This window comes from Acomys minous (genome assembly GCF_964271855.1).
Source record: "Acomys minous genome assembly, chromosome: 12".
Lineage (NCBI taxonomy): Eukaryota > Metazoa > Chordata > Mammalia > Rodentia > Muridae > Acomys > Acomys minous.
In genome coordinates, this window is record NC_140493.1 from 68430659 (window position 1) to 68447406 (window position 16748).

At 47.9% G+C, this 16748-nt stretch overlaps 1 protein-coding gene across 1 annotated transcript in view; it reads left to right on the top strand.

The window, feature by feature from the left end:
• PITPNA (phosphatidylinositol transfer protein alpha) overlaps nucleotides 1-12983 on the top strand; it is a 36210-nt gene extending 23227 nt beyond the window's left edge. Inside the window, exons 7-12 of the mRNA XM_084802873.1 lie at nucleotides 1116-1199; nucleotides 5142-5219; nucleotides 5364-5474; nucleotides 6333-6455; nucleotides 11137-11204; nucleotides 12367-12983. Of these exons, the coding sequence (XP_084658999.1) occupies nucleotides 1116-1199; nucleotides 5142-5219; nucleotides 5364-5474; nucleotides 6333-6455; nucleotides 11137-11181 (441 nt within the window). The 3' untranslated portion in view covers nucleotides 11182-11204; nucleotides 12367-12983. The remainder of the gene's footprint in view (nucleotides 1-1115; nucleotides 1200-5141; nucleotides 5220-5363; nucleotides 5475-6332; nucleotides 6456-11136; nucleotides 11205-12366) is intronic.
• The last annotated feature ends 3765 nt before the right edge of the window (nucleotides 12984-16748 follow it).

Genomic DNA, 16748 nt, shown 5'->3' on the forward strand with positions numbered 1-16748 from the left:
GTGAGTTCGAGGTCAGCATGGTCTATATAGAGAGTTCCAGGGCAGCCAGGGCTACATGGACCTGGTCTCCTATCTTAAAAACAAAAACAAACAAAAAGAACATCCCTCCACTAAGGAGAAGCTAATGGCATTTGATTGCTACCGAGGGAGGGAGAGCGTGGTAGTCTTCTCTAGAACAGAACTGATACAACAAATCTAGAGAGGAAGAGAGGGAAGGGATTTATTAGAGTGGTCACAGGCCTGGTCCAGGTAGCCTGGCAACAGCTGTCTCCCAGTACAAGTTCAGGAACCCAGTAGTATTCAGTCCATGACAAGGGCTGCCATCAGAAGGCGTGGCCCACATTCACGGTGGATCTTCCCACTTCAGATGATATAATTTAAGGACTGTCCCTCTCCTGGTGGTTGTGGCACATGCCTTTAATCCCAGCACTTGGGAGGCAGAGGCAGGTAGATCTCCATGAGTTGGGGGCCAGCCTGTACTACAGAGCACATTCCAGGACAACCAGAGCTGTTAACACAGAGAAAGAAACCCTATGTGTCTCGAAAAACCAAAAAAAAAAAAAAAAAAAAAGGACACACACAGACAGACAGACAGACGTGGTGATGGGCTCCTTTAATCCCAGCACTCAGTTTGAGGCCAGCCTGGGCTACAAAGGAAGTCCAGGACAGCCAAGGCTACACAGAGAAACACTGTCTCAAAAAACCAAAAGAAAAAAAAAAAACAAAACCCTCACAGATGTGCCGGCGATGGGGACACACCCCTTTAATCCCAGCACCGGGGAGGGAAGGAACCCAGATATGAACAAGAAAGTCACTGGTGTTTTATATACTTTGTACAGGCAGCGTGAAGCATTTTACATAGCACTTTTAGCCGACCTTCATTTAACTGTAACCCATCAGATGCGATCGGGTGAAAGCTCCCCTGGTGGTGTCAGGGCAGCTTCCTCAGGGAGTCTCACAGATGGATATGTAACCCTTGTACAGTTCTTTACTATGGACTATCCCACTGACGGCTGGGCAGAGCTGGTCCTAGCTGTCCCTTTCAGGTAAAGGATGCTTGTCATTAGCAGAGAGAACGGCGTGTGCATAGCAGGTGGTCTCCCGTTTTCTTGTAGGTGCATAAACTGGAGCCTGAGGCATGGAAACATGTGGAAGCTATATATATAGACATTGCTGATCGAAGCCAAGTGCTTAGCAAGGTAGGAACGCCTTAAAGAACCTTGGGGTGCAGAAAACTAACTCATAAATGTTGAAGAGACCAGGGAGCCTTACCCAGCTTGGCTCAAAAGGAAGTCCTCCCTGGGGTGCATTGTTTGTTTTGTTGTTACTGTTACTATTGTTGTTGTTGTTTTTATGGTGGTAGCAGTTAAGCCTCCCAAGTGCTAGGATTAAAGGTGTGCACCACCACAGCCCGGCTCAGGAAAAAAGGCTACAAAGGAAGTCCAGGAAAAAAAATTTCTCTGGAGTGGTGGTGCCTGTAATCCCAGCACTCAGGAGGCAGAGGCAGGAGGATCTCTATGAGTTCAAAGACAGCCTGGTCTACAAAGCAAGTCCAGAGCAGCCAAGGCTACACAGAGAAACCCCGTCTCGAAAAAAACCATAAACAAATTTATTTTACCCAGATGTGCCAGCACACCTTTAATCCCAGGACTTGGGAAGCAGAGGCAGGCATATCCCTGTGAGTTCGAGAACAGCCAGGGCTTGTTACACAGAGAAACACTGTCTTGAAAACTTAATAACAATAAAAAAATAATAAAATTTGGGGCTGAAGAGATGGCTCAGAGATTAAGAGCACTAGCTGCTGGTCTTCCAGAGGTCCTGAGTTCAATACTCCGCCACCACATGGCGGCTCACTACCATCTGTAATGAGATCTGGTGCCCTCTTCTGGCCTGCAAGTGTACACGCAGGCAGAACACTGCATACATAATAAATAAATCTTTAAAAAATAATAATAAAATTCCATTTAAAAATAGATAAGTAAAGGGGATGGAGAGATGGCTCAGTCAGTGGTCTACAGCGCTTGTTCCCAGCACTGCATAATCATCTGTAGTTCCAGATTGACTTTGGTGGGCAGCTTACCCCATATGTGGTACACATACACTCATGCAGGCAGAATCGGGGCTGGAGAGATGGCTCAGTGGTTAAGAGCACTGACTTCTCTGACTGCTCTTCCAGAGGTCATGAGTTCAATTCCCAGCAACCACATGGTGGCTCACAACCATCTATAATGTGATCTGATGCCCTACAAGCAGGAAGAGCACTGTATACATAATAATAAAAATTAATTTAAAAAAATGAATCTAAAAGGGAAAATAGATAAGTAAGTCTAGGATGGTAGGTTCATGTCTGTAACTGCTAGTCCATCACTTGAGAAGGGGTAGAGGAGGCTGGGAGTTCAGGGTCATTCTCAGCTATGTAAAGAGTTTGAGGTAAGTCTGGGTTGCTTTGGATACTGTGTCTCCAAAACAAGATCCAAAACAGGGCAGAGGTAGCCCACGCCTTTAATCCCAGCTCTCAGGAGGCAGAGGCAGGTGGATCGCTGTGAGTTCAAGGCCAGCCTGGTCTACAAAGCGGGTCCAGGACAGCCAAGGCTACACAGAGAAACTGTCTCAAAAAAAAAAAATAAACAAAAAAAAATTTTTATCATTTATTTACTTACTGTCTGTGTGCATTAAGTATTGGAATCCATATAGCACAGCAGGTTGTATGAGAGTTAGTTCTCTTCTTCCTCTGAGTAGGCTCCCAGGATCAGCCTTCCTGGCTTGACCACCAGCAAGCACCTTTACGTGCCACTCCACTTCATGGCTGTTATTTTATTTTTATAAAGCAGAGTTGGAGTTTATTATTTTTTTAAAAAAGATTTTAATATAGATTTTTAACTGCAGAGAAAGGCACTTGGGAAGAAAGTAATGCATGCCTGAGTGAAGGGGTGTGGGTTTTTTTTTTAAGATTTATTCATTTATTTCTTACGTATACAGTGTTGTGTTCGCATGTACACCTGTACACCAGAAGAGGGCACCAGATCTCATTATAGATGGTTGTGAGCCACCCTGTGGTTGCTGGGAATTGAACTCAAGACCTCTAGAAGAACAGACAGTGTTCTCATCCACTGAGCCATCTCTCTAGCCTTTGTCTCTGGTTTTTTGTTGATGTTTTTTAGTTTTCCGAGACAGGGTCTCTTACCTGTCCCGGACTCGCTTTGCAGACCAGGCTAGTCTCGAACTCACAGTGATCCACCTGACTCTGCCTCCCAAGTGCTGGGACTACAGGCATGCGCCACCATGCCCAGGTTTGGCTGTGTTTTAAAATCATCTAAAAGAGATTTATTTACTTACTTATTTATGTAAAACATTATCTCATGCGATCCAGGCTTGCCTTGACTTCTCCATATAGCCATGGCTGGCCCAGAATCCCAAATTCTAGGATTACAGACATTTGCCACTGTGCCTTGCTACCTGGAATGTTTAAAAAGAAAAATCACAACGTGTGGTGACTCATGATGCTAATCCCTGTCCTTAAAAGGCTGGGGCAGGTTCAAGTTCACAAATTCAAGGTCATCTTGGGCTATAATAAAATAAATTTTAAAATCCAGCCTCAGTAGGTGAATTTGCTGAGCCAGAAGACCTGGGTTTGATCTCTGGAGCCTACATAGGTAAGAGGAAGATCCATCTCTAGAGAGTTGTTTCCTGCCCTTGTCAGTGTGCGAGATACACACGCACACGCACACACACACACACACACACACACACGCACACAAGTAAATGTAAAAAAGAATGTAAGAAAAGAATAAGGTATGGTTCAGCGATTCAGTGTGCCTGCTGCTCTTGCCGAAGATCTGTAACTCCAGCTCCAAAGGGTCTAATACCCTTCTCTGGTCTCAAATTTAAAAAAAAATTATTTTCAAGACAGGGTTTCTCTGTGTATCCTTGGCTGTCCTGGAACACTCTTTGTAGACCAGGCTGGCCTGGAACTCACAGAGATCCTCCTGCCTCCGCCACCGAGTGCTCAGATTAAAGGTGTGCGCCACCACCTCCCAGCTAATAAAATAAAATAACCCATATTGTTCTCAACTGAAGATAACTCTGAGTCTCTGGGACTTAGATAGAATGGCCTCTAAACCTGCATTTTGAAGGTCTTTTCTATGAATTTGGATGCTCACTTCAGTTGAAAAATCTCTGTCTTTAATACTGGAAATATGTGCTTGCTCAGACAGTCTGCTGACACTTGACTACTGATAAAATTGCAAACAAACCCTAACAGAAAATCACACAGATCTCTCTCCCCTGAAGTTTAAACAGTTTCTCTTAGGTAGGGTCACTATTGGTGTGAGGAAACACCATGACCAAAGCAACTTGGGGAGGAAAGGGTTTATTTGGCTAACATTTCCACAGAATACTCCATCACTGAAGGGAACTAGGACAGGAACTCAGACAGGACAGGAACCTGGAGGCAGGAGCTAACGCAAAGCCATGGAGGGGTGCTGCTTACTGCCTTGTTCAGCCTGCTTTCCTATAGAACCCAGGACCTCTAGCACTGGCCTGCCCCACCCACAGTGGGCTGAGCCCTCTCCCATCAGTCACTAATTAATAAAATGCCCTGCAGGCTTGTCTACTGCCCAATCTCATGGAGGAATTTTCTTAATTGAGGTTCCCTCCTCTCCAGTGATTTTAGCTTGTGTCAAGTGAACATAAAGCTGTCCAGCATAGCCAAGTGGTGGTGTGTACACCTTTAACCCCAGCACTTGGGAGGCAGAAGCAGTCGGGTCTCTGAGTTCAAGGCCAGCCTGGACTACAGAGTGAGTTGCAAAATGGTCAGGTCTTCATACACACAGAAACCCTGCTCAAACAAAAAATTATACAGCACACAAATGCTTTATCTTATCTAAAACATTTACCCATGCTGTCTGCCAGCACCTTCAAGAACTGCTGTAGCTGGATGCGGTAGGCAAATAGACAGCTGTGCGTGTGTCCAAGATCAGCTTGGTATATATTGTGAGTGGGTGCAGGCCAGACAGGGTTACAGTGAGCCTGTCTCAAAGCAAACAAACCAAAAAGAACTGATATGAAATGCTCTCTCTCTAAAAAATTTACTCTTTCTTCATCCTCACCTTCTTTTCCAACCCCATTTTCACTATCCTCAGGACTACAAGGCAGAAGAAGACCCAGCAAAATTCAAATCTATTAAAACAGGACGAGGACCTTTGGGCCCAAATTGGAAGGTACAATTCACACCCTTACCACCAGGGGGCCAGGCATCGTGTGGGTGGGCCTCTCTTCACGGAGGAGCGTGTGAGTGGGGTTCTCACAGCCTGAGGTCTTACTGTTTAGTTACCAGCCTGCCTCTGCGTGTTTCTCTACTGCAGCAAGAACTTGTAAATCAGAAAGACTGCCCGTATATGTGTGCATACAAACTGGTTACTGTCAAGTTCAAGTGGTGGGGCTTGCAGAACAAAGTGGAAAACTTTATACATAAGGTGAGTATGCAGGATGAGGCCTTTGCATGTGTCTTTGTGTTCTGTTTTGTTGTTGTTGTTGTTTTGTTTTTCAGGACAGGGTTTCTCTGTGTAGCCTTTACTGTCCTGGACTCTATTTGTAGACCAGGCTGGCCTTGAACTCAGAAATCTGTCTGGCTCTGCCTCCCAAATGCTGGGATTAAAGGCATGCGCCACCACCACCAGGCATGTCTTTGTGTTCTGAAGAGAGCAGTTTGACATAGTAACTGGGATCTGTTCCTCAGTTACTAGCATCGGAGTCTTGTGTTCGCTTTGCTAGTAGCCCCTGCCTTTCCTTTGCACATACCATGCTGCGTTCTAATGCCGTCCATCTGCGAGTACCTCACATGACAAGGAAAGAAACTAAGGTGAAAGAAGGAAACAGGAAAGAATTTGCTGTGGTTGAACTACAAATAAAACTCACGTCCCTTTCCTTCAAGCCAAAAGGCAAGAGGCACTGTGAGGCAAATTCTCCAGTGCCCCGAGTGACAGAGCTGGGCAGGCTTAAGCCTTTTAATGCTCACGTGTATTACAATCACGCTTTTAGACCACATTACAGTAGGAAATGTGGCAATTGTTAGGGGCCTTGGCTTAGCCAGATCCCATGAGCTGCCTGTCTTAGTGGTATTTGAGACAAAGGGGACAGCCATCCTTACTGGGACACTTACCTGCCAGAACCAGGAAGGCAAATGCTGCTGAGCTGTGTCTGATGCAGATGAGGCAGCCAGGCATCACTCCTCCCCCGGCCCCGATAACACTGTAGGTGCTGGTGTGTTGCTGGGGAGCAATATAGAGGAGCTTTACCTTCTGGGTTCTGACTTGCTTCCCTCCTTTTTATAGCAAGAGAAGCGTCTGTTTACAAACTTTCACAGGCAGCTATTCTGTTGGCTTGATAAATGGGTTGATCTGACCATGGATGACATTCGGAGGATGGAAGAAGAGACGAAGAGACAGCTGGATGAGGTGAGACGGATGCCAGGGGACTCCTAAGTATGCGTTGTCAAGGAGACTAGTACTTGGATGCGTATAAGGGCACCATCAGCTTGTTCTAAGAGCAAGCCTGGCTCTGTGGTGGATAGAGTTACTGCCAGGCACTCTGGGAGCTATAGGGAGAACAGTCTGTGCTCAGGAATACAGTGTGGCTGAGGCCTTGGCACAGCCACAGAGACAAATAAGGTAGTCTGTACCTGATGCCAAGTGAGTAATGCAGCCGCTGCAGTGATTCTTCAGTCAGGGTGGGGATGGTGCTGGGCTATGGAGCTTGAGGTGACCCTGGGGCCAGGCAGGTTGGGTTGATCTAATACCACCACCTTATCTATAGGGGACAGCCACAGCACATGCAGAAGCCTCTGTTCTGTGTGGCTTCTTGAGCTAATATGACAGGTGGGAGGATTTTTTTGATTTCTGAGTCTCGTTTAGGTGTTTGGCTTTTGAGCTTGGCATGGATCCCAGGAGGAGGGCAGTCTGCTCTCTGGGAGCCTGAAGACCCAGGCTCGTGCCTCATGTGAGGGAGCTCCTGAGAGGCCCACTTACGGGAGATGCTCAGTGAGAACCACTAGGCACCTGGGTTTTTGCGATTGTACATATGCTGCCTCGCAGCCGAGGCAGGGGAGACCTCGGCACGCTGCCTTGTGGCGTGCAGGTGACAGTCAGCGCAGGAGCCCAGCACTGTGTGGCGTGGGCGGCTCCTAATCACTTGGCTTCCTCTACCCTGCCCGCCATTGTAGCGCTTCTCCCTCTTCAGGCAGGGCGTTCTGCTTCTCTCGCGCTCTGACTTGTTGTGTTCTGTTTTGGTTTGGTTTCTGAGACAGGGTCTCTCTGTGTAGTCTTGGCTGTCCTGGACTCACCTTGTAAACCAGGCTGGCCTCGAACTCACAGCAATCCACCTGCCTCTGCCTCCCGAGTGCTGGGATTATAGGTGTGCGCCACCACGCCCGGCTAGCTCCATTTCTTAATAGCTGTCATCCATCTCCTTCATTGCCTGAATGTCCAGCATAGGACATGATTTCCAGCGGCCTCACCTGGCCCTGCCTCAGGGAGGGCCTGGCTCAGGTGCTTTGGTGCATGCCAGACAGATGCTCAGTACCTCATAGTGCCGGTCTAGGGCAGAACTCGGCCCAGAGCCATTCTTCCTTCCAGAGCCTCCCAGGGAACTGTTCTTAGCTTTGGGATGACATTCCTCCTGGGCTGACTCACGGGTAAATGGTGTGCAAGTCAGTTCCTGCTGAGGGTGGATGTTGGTTTATTTGCTGAGCCATCTATAAGGCAAGTAGAGCACAGTCCCTGACTCTTTCAGGAGGATCCTCAGGAAGTCGTGGACCTAAGTCACTGCTGATTCTGTCTGTGTAAGAGGCTTGAACCTCTGGTCACCCCAGTCATGTCCCTGCTCTCCAAAAAAGCTAGCAATGGAGGGGCAGGAAGATTTTAATTGGGGTTTGACAGGGAACGTTCGGTCACCCCGTGCCTGGCAATGGCCAGCGTAAAGTAATTGGGTTTCATGGAAGTAGTTACTGTTCTTTGTGTGTTCTCTGCAGCTGTTAGCGTGGGTAAGGTTCTAGGTTTAATCCACAGTACCAATAAAATAGAGAGGTACGTAGGTAGGTAGATAGAACGCCCCCCTCCCCCACCCCCCAGTTCTTGGAACAAGTCTCCAAATGATCTTAGACATCTGACTTCCTCATATCCCACACTTGGTAGTCCTCAGAGTTAGGGCTTTGGTTTAAACACGTGCCCACTCCTGCTGGAAATGACCCTCCGTTCAGTAAGGGCTAGTGTCGGCAGCTTAGACACTCACTCCCCATCACAGGGAGGTGTGGGTGCAAGGGAGCTCTTTGGAATTAGAATTTTAAAATTAGCTTGTAATGGAAGAGAAAGAACCAAATCCATGTCATTGTGGGGTATGTTTTAACCTCTAGCAACTGAACAGGCCTTCGTGTGCTAATTCAAGCCCTGGCTTGTTTTTCTCTCTTGTCTAAAAATACATTCGCTGGGCTGGGATATGGCTTGGCGGTAAGCACTTGTCTAGAGGCACAAGCCTGGGGTTTCCAATACCATCCACACAAGGTTTGAAAAAAGACAGCCAGACACCTGTAATCCCAGCATTCAGGGAGGCAGAGGCAGGCAAATCTCTGTGAGTTCAAGACCAGCCTGGTCTACAAAGCGAGTCCAAGACAGCCAGGGCTACACAGAGAAACCCTGTCTCGAAAAACAAACAAATAAACAATAAAAAGACAAGGTCTGTAGTCTAATCTCAAAGTCTTCCTGTAGCCAAGGATTGCCTTCAACTTCTGATCCCTGCCTTACCTTCTGAGTGCTGAGATTACAGGCGTGCACCATTCTGCCCAGTTCATGCTGTGTTGAGGAGCAAACCCAGGGCTGGGGACATGCTGGGCTACATCCCCAGCCCATAATGATTTTGTGTTTCTGATTAAGATCCTGTAGTAGCGCTGGGCATGATGGCGCACATCTTTAATCCCAGCACTGGGGAGGCAGAGGCAGATGGATTGCTGTGAATTCTACAAAACGAGTCCAGGAAAGTCAGGGCTGCATAGAGAAACCCTGTCTTTAAAGACAAAACAAAAAAAGATTCTGTATTATTTTCTTAACTATTGTGGGTCTTTTCCATTTGTCCCATAATTTTTTTGTTCCCTCTATAACCCGTCCCTTCTAAAATTGGCACTGTGTGGTTAGCTGCAAAGCTGCGTGACAATCTTGCTTATGCCCCTTAGCTGGGAGGCTGCTTGTAGCTGCTATCCCTGTGCATGGCCTCTGGTGAGGGCATCCTGTGAACGTGGAGGGCTCTGACTGCTAGCTCTCCAGGAGGGTTAGTTCAGGTCTGGAAGTCTGGACAGGTTACTTAGAGATTACACAAATCTCTCTGAAATGACCTTCCCATCAGCCACCACATCTGGAGTTGGCTGTTTTGAGTTATGGTGGATTTGTGTTTCAAGGGTTAGGCTGATGAGGAGAAGCCACTCTGTACTGAGCTCAGCTGCCAGCCAGACAAGAGAGCACACACTCTGACAGGGGGCCCGTGTGATGCCTCAGTAGGTAAAGACACCTGCTGCTGGCCTGGGGACCCACCTGGAGAGACCTCACAGGTTGTCCTCTGACCTCACTTCAAACCATGGCATGGACACACATGTGCACACACTAAGTATGTGTTCTGGAAAGATTCCATCTGCAGAGACAAGCTCTCATCTTAATGTCCTCCTGCAGAGCAAACCATCTGGAGTACTGACCAACTTGCTTTTCACTTCTCAGTCGATTGTGATATTTAAGTGCCAAAACCAAAAACTGAAGCCAAAGACAGGCATGGTGGCACATGCTTGCAACCCTGGCATTTGGCAAAGTGGGGGCTGAAGGATCAGAAGTTAAAGGTCATTTCAGTTTGATGCCAGCCTGGGGTACATGAGACCCCACTTCAGAAAACCTAAAACTCTGAGCGAGGAGACAGGGTCATGAGACTCACTATAAGTTTGAAATGGTCCAAGTCTACACAGGTACATGAGCCTCCACAAGGTCTCCAGGCCTGAAACTACCGGTTCTGCTTCGATTATAGGTTTGCACCATCATTGGTTTTACATAGAGAGTTCCAGATCTGCTAGGGTTACACAGTGAGAGCCTGTCTCAAAAACAAAACAAAACAAAAACAAAAACAGGCCAGGCGTGGTGACCCGTACCTTTAATCCTAGCACTCAGGAGGCAAAGGTAGGCAGATAGCTGTGAGTTACAGTGCCAGCCTGGTCTACAAAGTGAGTCCAAGACAGCCAAAGTTACACAGAGAAACCCTGTCTCAAAAAATAAAAAACAAAACAAAACAAAAAACCAATGCTGGGCATGGTGGAGAAACCCTGTCTTGAAAAATAAAAAAACAAACCAGTAAAAACCCTTAATATCATATAGGCCCCAAGAAACACAAAATAAGCATTTTTAGGACATTTTACTAGAAGCCTAAAACAATGAAGCAGTGAATTATTTCAGTAGCACCCTTTGTCCCTTGACAGGAAAGGAAGTGGCCACATTCTTTGATAGGAAGTTGCATCTTTTAAAAAACAAAAGGGTGGTTTTGTTGTTGTTCTTAATTTATTATTTTGTGTGTACGAAAGTTTTGCCTGCGTGTATGTATGTACCCTACAAGCATGAAGGGTTGTAAGCTGCCATGCGGTTGCTGGGCGTCAACCCAGGCACTCTGCCAAGAACAGCGAGAGCTCTTAACTGCCAAGCCAGCGCTCCAGCCCCTGGAAGCTCCATCTCAATAGAAACTGAGAGAGGGTGGCTACTGAGGTCAGCCTCTGCAATCCAAATAAAGATGGAAGAAGGAGGCCTGGCAGCGGTGGTACACACCTTTAATCCCAGCACTTGGGAGACATGGTTTCTCTGTGTAGCCTTGCCTGCTCTGGACTCACTTTGTAGACCAGGCTGGACTCGAACTCACAGAGATCTGCCTGCCTCTGCCTCTGACTGCTGGGATTAAAAGCATGGGCCACCACGCCTGGCGTCTGGGGTATTATTTATTCAGACGCTATTCTTCCTTCACTCTGTGCACACACACAGTGTCCAGCAGTGAGAAGCCAGGGTGCACTGAGGGTGAGTTCCCTGAGCAGCAGAAACTTTCAGCTTTTTTCTGCCTTTTCTGTTCCAGATGAGACAAAAGGACCCGGTGAAAGGCATGACGGCTGATGACTAACGCTACCCGCCCCTTTCTGCACTGTATGTACTGACCTCATTCTCACGGTGTTTGGGTGCTCAAGGCCTCATCAGCTCCTTGTGGAAGGAGAAAACCTACTTCATTCCTCATCCTTCACTCTAGTAATGGTGGTGACTGCCTTGCTAAAGAGGGAAACACCTGGGTTTCCACAGAAAGGAATTGAGGCTATTAGGTTTGTCTCCGGGCATGGTTTTATGGTTTTGGGTTTTTTTTGTTTTCTGTTTTTTCGAGACAGGGCTTCTCTTTGTAGCCCTGGCTGTCTTGGACTCGCTTTGTAGACCAGGCTGGCCTCGAACTCACAGCGATCCACCTGCCCCTGCCTCCCGAGTGCTGGGATTAAAGGTGTGCGCCACCACCACCAGGCTCAGGGCATGTTTTACAAAGGCCCGTGGAGTGGAGGTGGTGTGCAGCGGAAGCACTGATCTCTTTTCCCCACTTGTGACTTGAGCCCTTTCAAGCTGGCACGTGGGGGCCACTTCCTGTGCACATGCCAACGTCACCTCCAGCTCCCTAACACTGGCTTTGCCCACCCTTCCCTTAGACAACCAGCTGGACAGCGTTAGCACTCACCACGTTTGGTGCCCTCCTGGTGCTAACAAACTAAGTAGCTCTGTCTTCAGCAAAGGCATCGATTTCAGATGCTGGAAGACTTTTTAGCCAGGACTAGAGCTAAGTTGGGGTACCCCTTGTTTCCCTGCCCTTCCCCCCTAAGGCCTGCTGGCCTGTTAGATCCCAGTGTCCTACACACCTCAAGACCCATTCTGCAGCACAGAATGAAGCGCCTGGCTCTGCCCGATAGACTGTGAGGAAGTCACTTGATCAAAGGAAACTGAGCACCAGAGGCTAAGGAGACCCAGGGCCGTTTTGCTCTCTGGCTGTCCATGGATGCTTCTTTTCCTCCAGTGCTGGCATTAAGCCCAGGACTGTGAGCACGCTCTGCAGCCCTGTAGCCCCAGCCCACTGTACTCTTACACAGCTTCTGGGAGAAGGAAGGGGAGGATTAAGCAGATGCCAGCTTTGTAGTTAGTGCCAGGGCCGTGGTACCCTGTCCCCAAGGCCCCGGCACTTGGCATCCTCCCTCCCGAACCCCTCTACTCGCCGTGATTTGCTGTGTGCTGCTGGTTGCCCTTGGTGCTTCCTTAATAATTTCTATTTCTTTTCTAGTTTTGCAAGACAGTGGTCAACAGGAAGGCCCAGCAGCTCCACCCTCCTGAGTGGCAGGCCATCTTTGGACGCAGCCTTTCTGTGCTCATTCTTCAGGCAACTTTCAAACCCTTACTGTAGCTATTTCTAGATGCCCTTTAACATTGTGAACAAATAGACCGTCTGGTATTACAAAGCCTGTGTGTGCGGGAGCCTGATCCTCTAAGATATACGGTGTACACTGCTGTGTCTACAGCTCGCCCCCTCTCCATTGTGTTCTGACCCATTTCTGTATGCCCTCCCTCTTTATTTCCAAGTGACATTTTTAGTCTTTGAATCTAGCTGCCTTTTGTGATGTGATTCTTTAAGCTCACTTACTTCAGCCTTGGGATAAACTGAGCTATTTTGCTTCCTGGGCAGATCCTTGGCAATGTTGAGTATTCACTTGGGGAGAGAGGAGGAGTTAAAAATACAGAGACACCTGCCCCTGGCTCCTCACCACAGCAACGTGGCTTCATAACCCTGACCTCTGCTCCTAGTGAAGTGATCTCTTGTTTGAGTGCTCTAAGCACCAAGAAGGTACCCAAGGCCCAGCCAGTCTAAGGCAATTTAGCAAATAATAAATAACCCCTACTCAAGTCATTGCATCTCTGGTTAATATTCTTAGAAATCTTGGCTTCTCAGCCCTCCTGTTGCCCACTTTGTCTCAATCTCTTTTCAGAGCCTCCAAGAAACCCACCACTGCCCACCTGGAGCCCTGTCCAGTGTGGCCCGTAGACACCGATCAGACCCCTGAGGAGTGCTGTCCGTCTTTGCTCCTCTCCTGTTTTGGGCTGGTGCTGCCACTCAGCAATAATCCTTTCTCTGTGCTTTCTTAGACCCCTGGCCTCTCTGAGGCTGGTTAGGATGCAAGAGTCCTGGTCTTTTCATGCTGCACAAACAAGCATGCAAAAAGCTTTCCTCCCTAGCAACACGTGTACTTTCCTGTTTCCAATCACTGCAAAGGAATTTGCAGATCAAGAACTCGGCTCTCACCCAGCCCCATGCTGAGCTCTGTCCTGGACAATCAAAAGCAAGCAGTGACTGTAGCCTCGAATGTTCCCACAGTGGGCTGGTGAGGCCCAGCCTCAAGGAGAGTACAAACTGCAGAGCGCTTCCCTGGTTTTTCTAGATTGGCAGAAACTGAGTATAGCTTCCTGGTGGAGGATGTGATACAGTTGTGTCACCTGACGTTTCCCAAGCCTTGTTCAGTCAGTCAGCCCAAGCCCATGCTAGCCTGGGTCCCGGTTAGAGAGAGACCACATCTGTGGTTAAGGGAGTAAGAAGTAGGCAGGGACAATGGTTCCTTGTTTTTGTCAGTTTGTCTGCCTTACTTCTAAGTGCAATAAGGGAGTGTCTCACAGGACTTCACCTGTGACATCCTGACTCCATGCTGCCCTGTGGTCCTCCTCAAGCAAGGCTGGGCAGATTTGGTTGGGTCCCTCAACATGGTTTGCTCTGACCTTCATTGAGGTTCTCTTGAGACCAGGAGATCCATCCTGTTACAGAACCTTCCTCTGTACTGATCTCCCTGCCTTGTGAAGTCTGTAGGGCACTTGGGGCATCTTGGCCAGCGAGTAGTATCTCAGCTGCTAGTAGCCTGGGAAAGCAGCACTCCCAATGGAAAAAATAGAAATGTTCTCCTATGAGCTCTGTATTACCTGTCAATCATATTTGTGCTTAAAGATTTTCCTTCTTCATTAACGAGGCTGAGGTCCAGGTGTGGGTTATCAGGAGCGACCCTGAGACTCTAAGCAGGAAATTGGGTCTGTAGCTCGTCAGCACCTTCCTCAAGACATAGCAGTCAGCGGCCGGCTTGCTCTCACCTGGCTTCGCTCTGGCCCCTCCTGCCTCCCCGGCTGTGGCCCACATCTGCAAGCATCCACACGACACCAACCAGGATTTCCTAAGATCAGCCTGGACTGAGGGCTCCTGTCCACAGAAACAAACACAAAAGAGGTTGTCCCTGGTCTGTCCCATCCCGTGGGTGGTGTTGCTGCTGGGCAAGTGTTAGCTCTGACGTGTCCCTTCTCTTAGCCACCCCCTAACCTGAGTAGCACTCACAGGGCTTGTGATGAAAGGCTCAAGCTGGTGATAACCTTGGAGGGCGTGGTTGCCTCCATTAGACCTCCAAGGTCTCACTCCCGTGGAGATGAGCAGATCTCTGTGCGGGGCCTGCTGGGCTCTGGCCTTCTCGTGCAGAGACGCTGGCGAGGGACAGGACAGGGTCCGTGTTGCGGGCATGTGTGTACCCTTCCACATTCTCACCCTGCAGTCCCTGCTGGGCCCTCACTTACTTGGGTTGGTTCTTAGTGCTCCTTCTTTTACAAACTACACTTTGTAGAACTGATTAGATTACCTGTCTATTTAATGTGAGTTTGTGCCTTTTTGTCTCAATCTTCCAATACAGGTATATTGGGAAAAAAAGCAGTCTAATAAAAACCTAGACAGTTTTTTTTTGAGTCCAGCTTATTGGTGATGTTCCTATGGCCCTTTTTCAATTTAGATGTCCTTAAAGCTCCTACCGATGTCTCCCCAGGTTATTTACCAGGCTAGAATTATGAAAACATACAGTGGTATCTCTGAAATTTTATTTCATGTAAATAAAATATTCCTGGTCGAAAGAAATCACTTACATTATCAATTTAGGCTGGGGGTATACCTCAATAGCAGTGCTTTTACCTAACAAGCATGAAAAAAGGTCGTATTAAAATATTCCCTTGTTGGCTAGGGATGGTGCATGCCTTTAATCCCATCAGAGGCAGGGACAGGTGGATCTCTGTGAGTTCAAGGACAGCCTGGTCTACAAAGTGAGTCTAAGACAGCCATGGCTACAGAGAAACCGTCTCAAAAAAAAAAAAATTCCCTTGTCTGAGCCAGGTGTGGTGGCTCACACCTGTAATCCCAGCACTCTGGAGGTAGAGGCAGGCAGATCTCTGATTTTTGAGGCCAGCCTGGTCTACAAAGTAAGTCAGGGACAGCCAAGGCTACATAGATAAACCCTGTCTCCAAACAAACAAAACCATGAGCCCTGGCTGTCCTGGACTCACTTTGTAGACCAGGCTGGCCTCGAACACACATTGATCCACCTGCCTCTGCCTCCCGAGTGCTGAGATTAAAGGCCTGCACCTTCTGGCTTTTATTTATTCAAGTCATGGACAGTTTTATTGATGTCAGGAAAAACAGCATGGCAAGCCAGCTGTGATCTTGACAATTGCGTGGGAGAGGAAGAAAAAACTACCTTCTTTCTTTCTTTCTTTCTTTTTCTTTTTTTGTTTTGTTTTGTTTTTTGAGACAGGGTTTCTCTGTGTATCCTTGGCTGCCCTGGACTCTGTAGACTAGGCCGGCCTCAAACTCACATCAATCCACCTGCCTCTGCGTCCCAAGCACTAGGATTAAAGGTGTGCGCCACCACACCAGGCTAACACTACCTTTCTTGAGCAACCACATAGTGAAAAAGAGGTTGGATAGAAAGAGTGAAAAGACCCAAAATATAAGGGAAAGCATGCCTGGATTTTATGGGGGAAGAGAAGAAAAAAAAATACACTATGGGGGCTGGAGAGCCGGCTGAGCAGTTAAGAGTATGTACTGCTTTTTCAGAGGACCTGAGTTCAATTCCCTGCACCTGTGTCACAGTTTACAACTGTGTATAACTCCAGGGGACTCTGATGCCTCGGGTCTCTACAGGTACTTACTTGCACTCTTGTGTACTCACTGGCACATAATTGAAATAAAAATCTTCCTTAAAGCCTTTTTTCTTTCTTTCTTTCTTTTTTTGAGACAGGGTTTCTCTGTGTATCCTTGGCTGTCCTGGACTCACTTTGTAGACCAGGCTGGCCTCAAACTCAAATCGATTGACCTGCCTCTGCCTCCCAAGTGCTGAGATTAAAGGCATGCACCACCATGCCTGGCTGCCATGAGGCTTTAATCCCAGCATTTGGGAGGTGGAGGCAGGTGGATCTTTGTATATGAGGCTAGCCTGGTCTAAAGGTACATACAGTAGGAACAGACGACGGCAATTGAGTTTTGTTTCTTAATTTCCATTTTAAGGAGAGCTCCAGAAAGGGCTCCGATCCCTTGTAGCTGGAGTTACGTTGTTAGGAGCCACCGTGGGGGTGGTGGGAACCACACCCAGGTCCTCAGTTCAGTGCTCTTAACCTCTGAGCCCTTTCAGCTTCATTACTGTGTTTATGGCTCTGTGTGGAAGTCAGGACAGCTTGGAGTGATTCTGTCCTTCCATCCAAGGTAAAACTCAGGTTGTTAAATTTGGTAGCAGAGGTTGTCCCCCTCCCTCTCAATTTTGAGACTGGATCACATCATTGTCCTGATGCCCTGGACCACTCTCAGGTAGCCTAAACTGGACT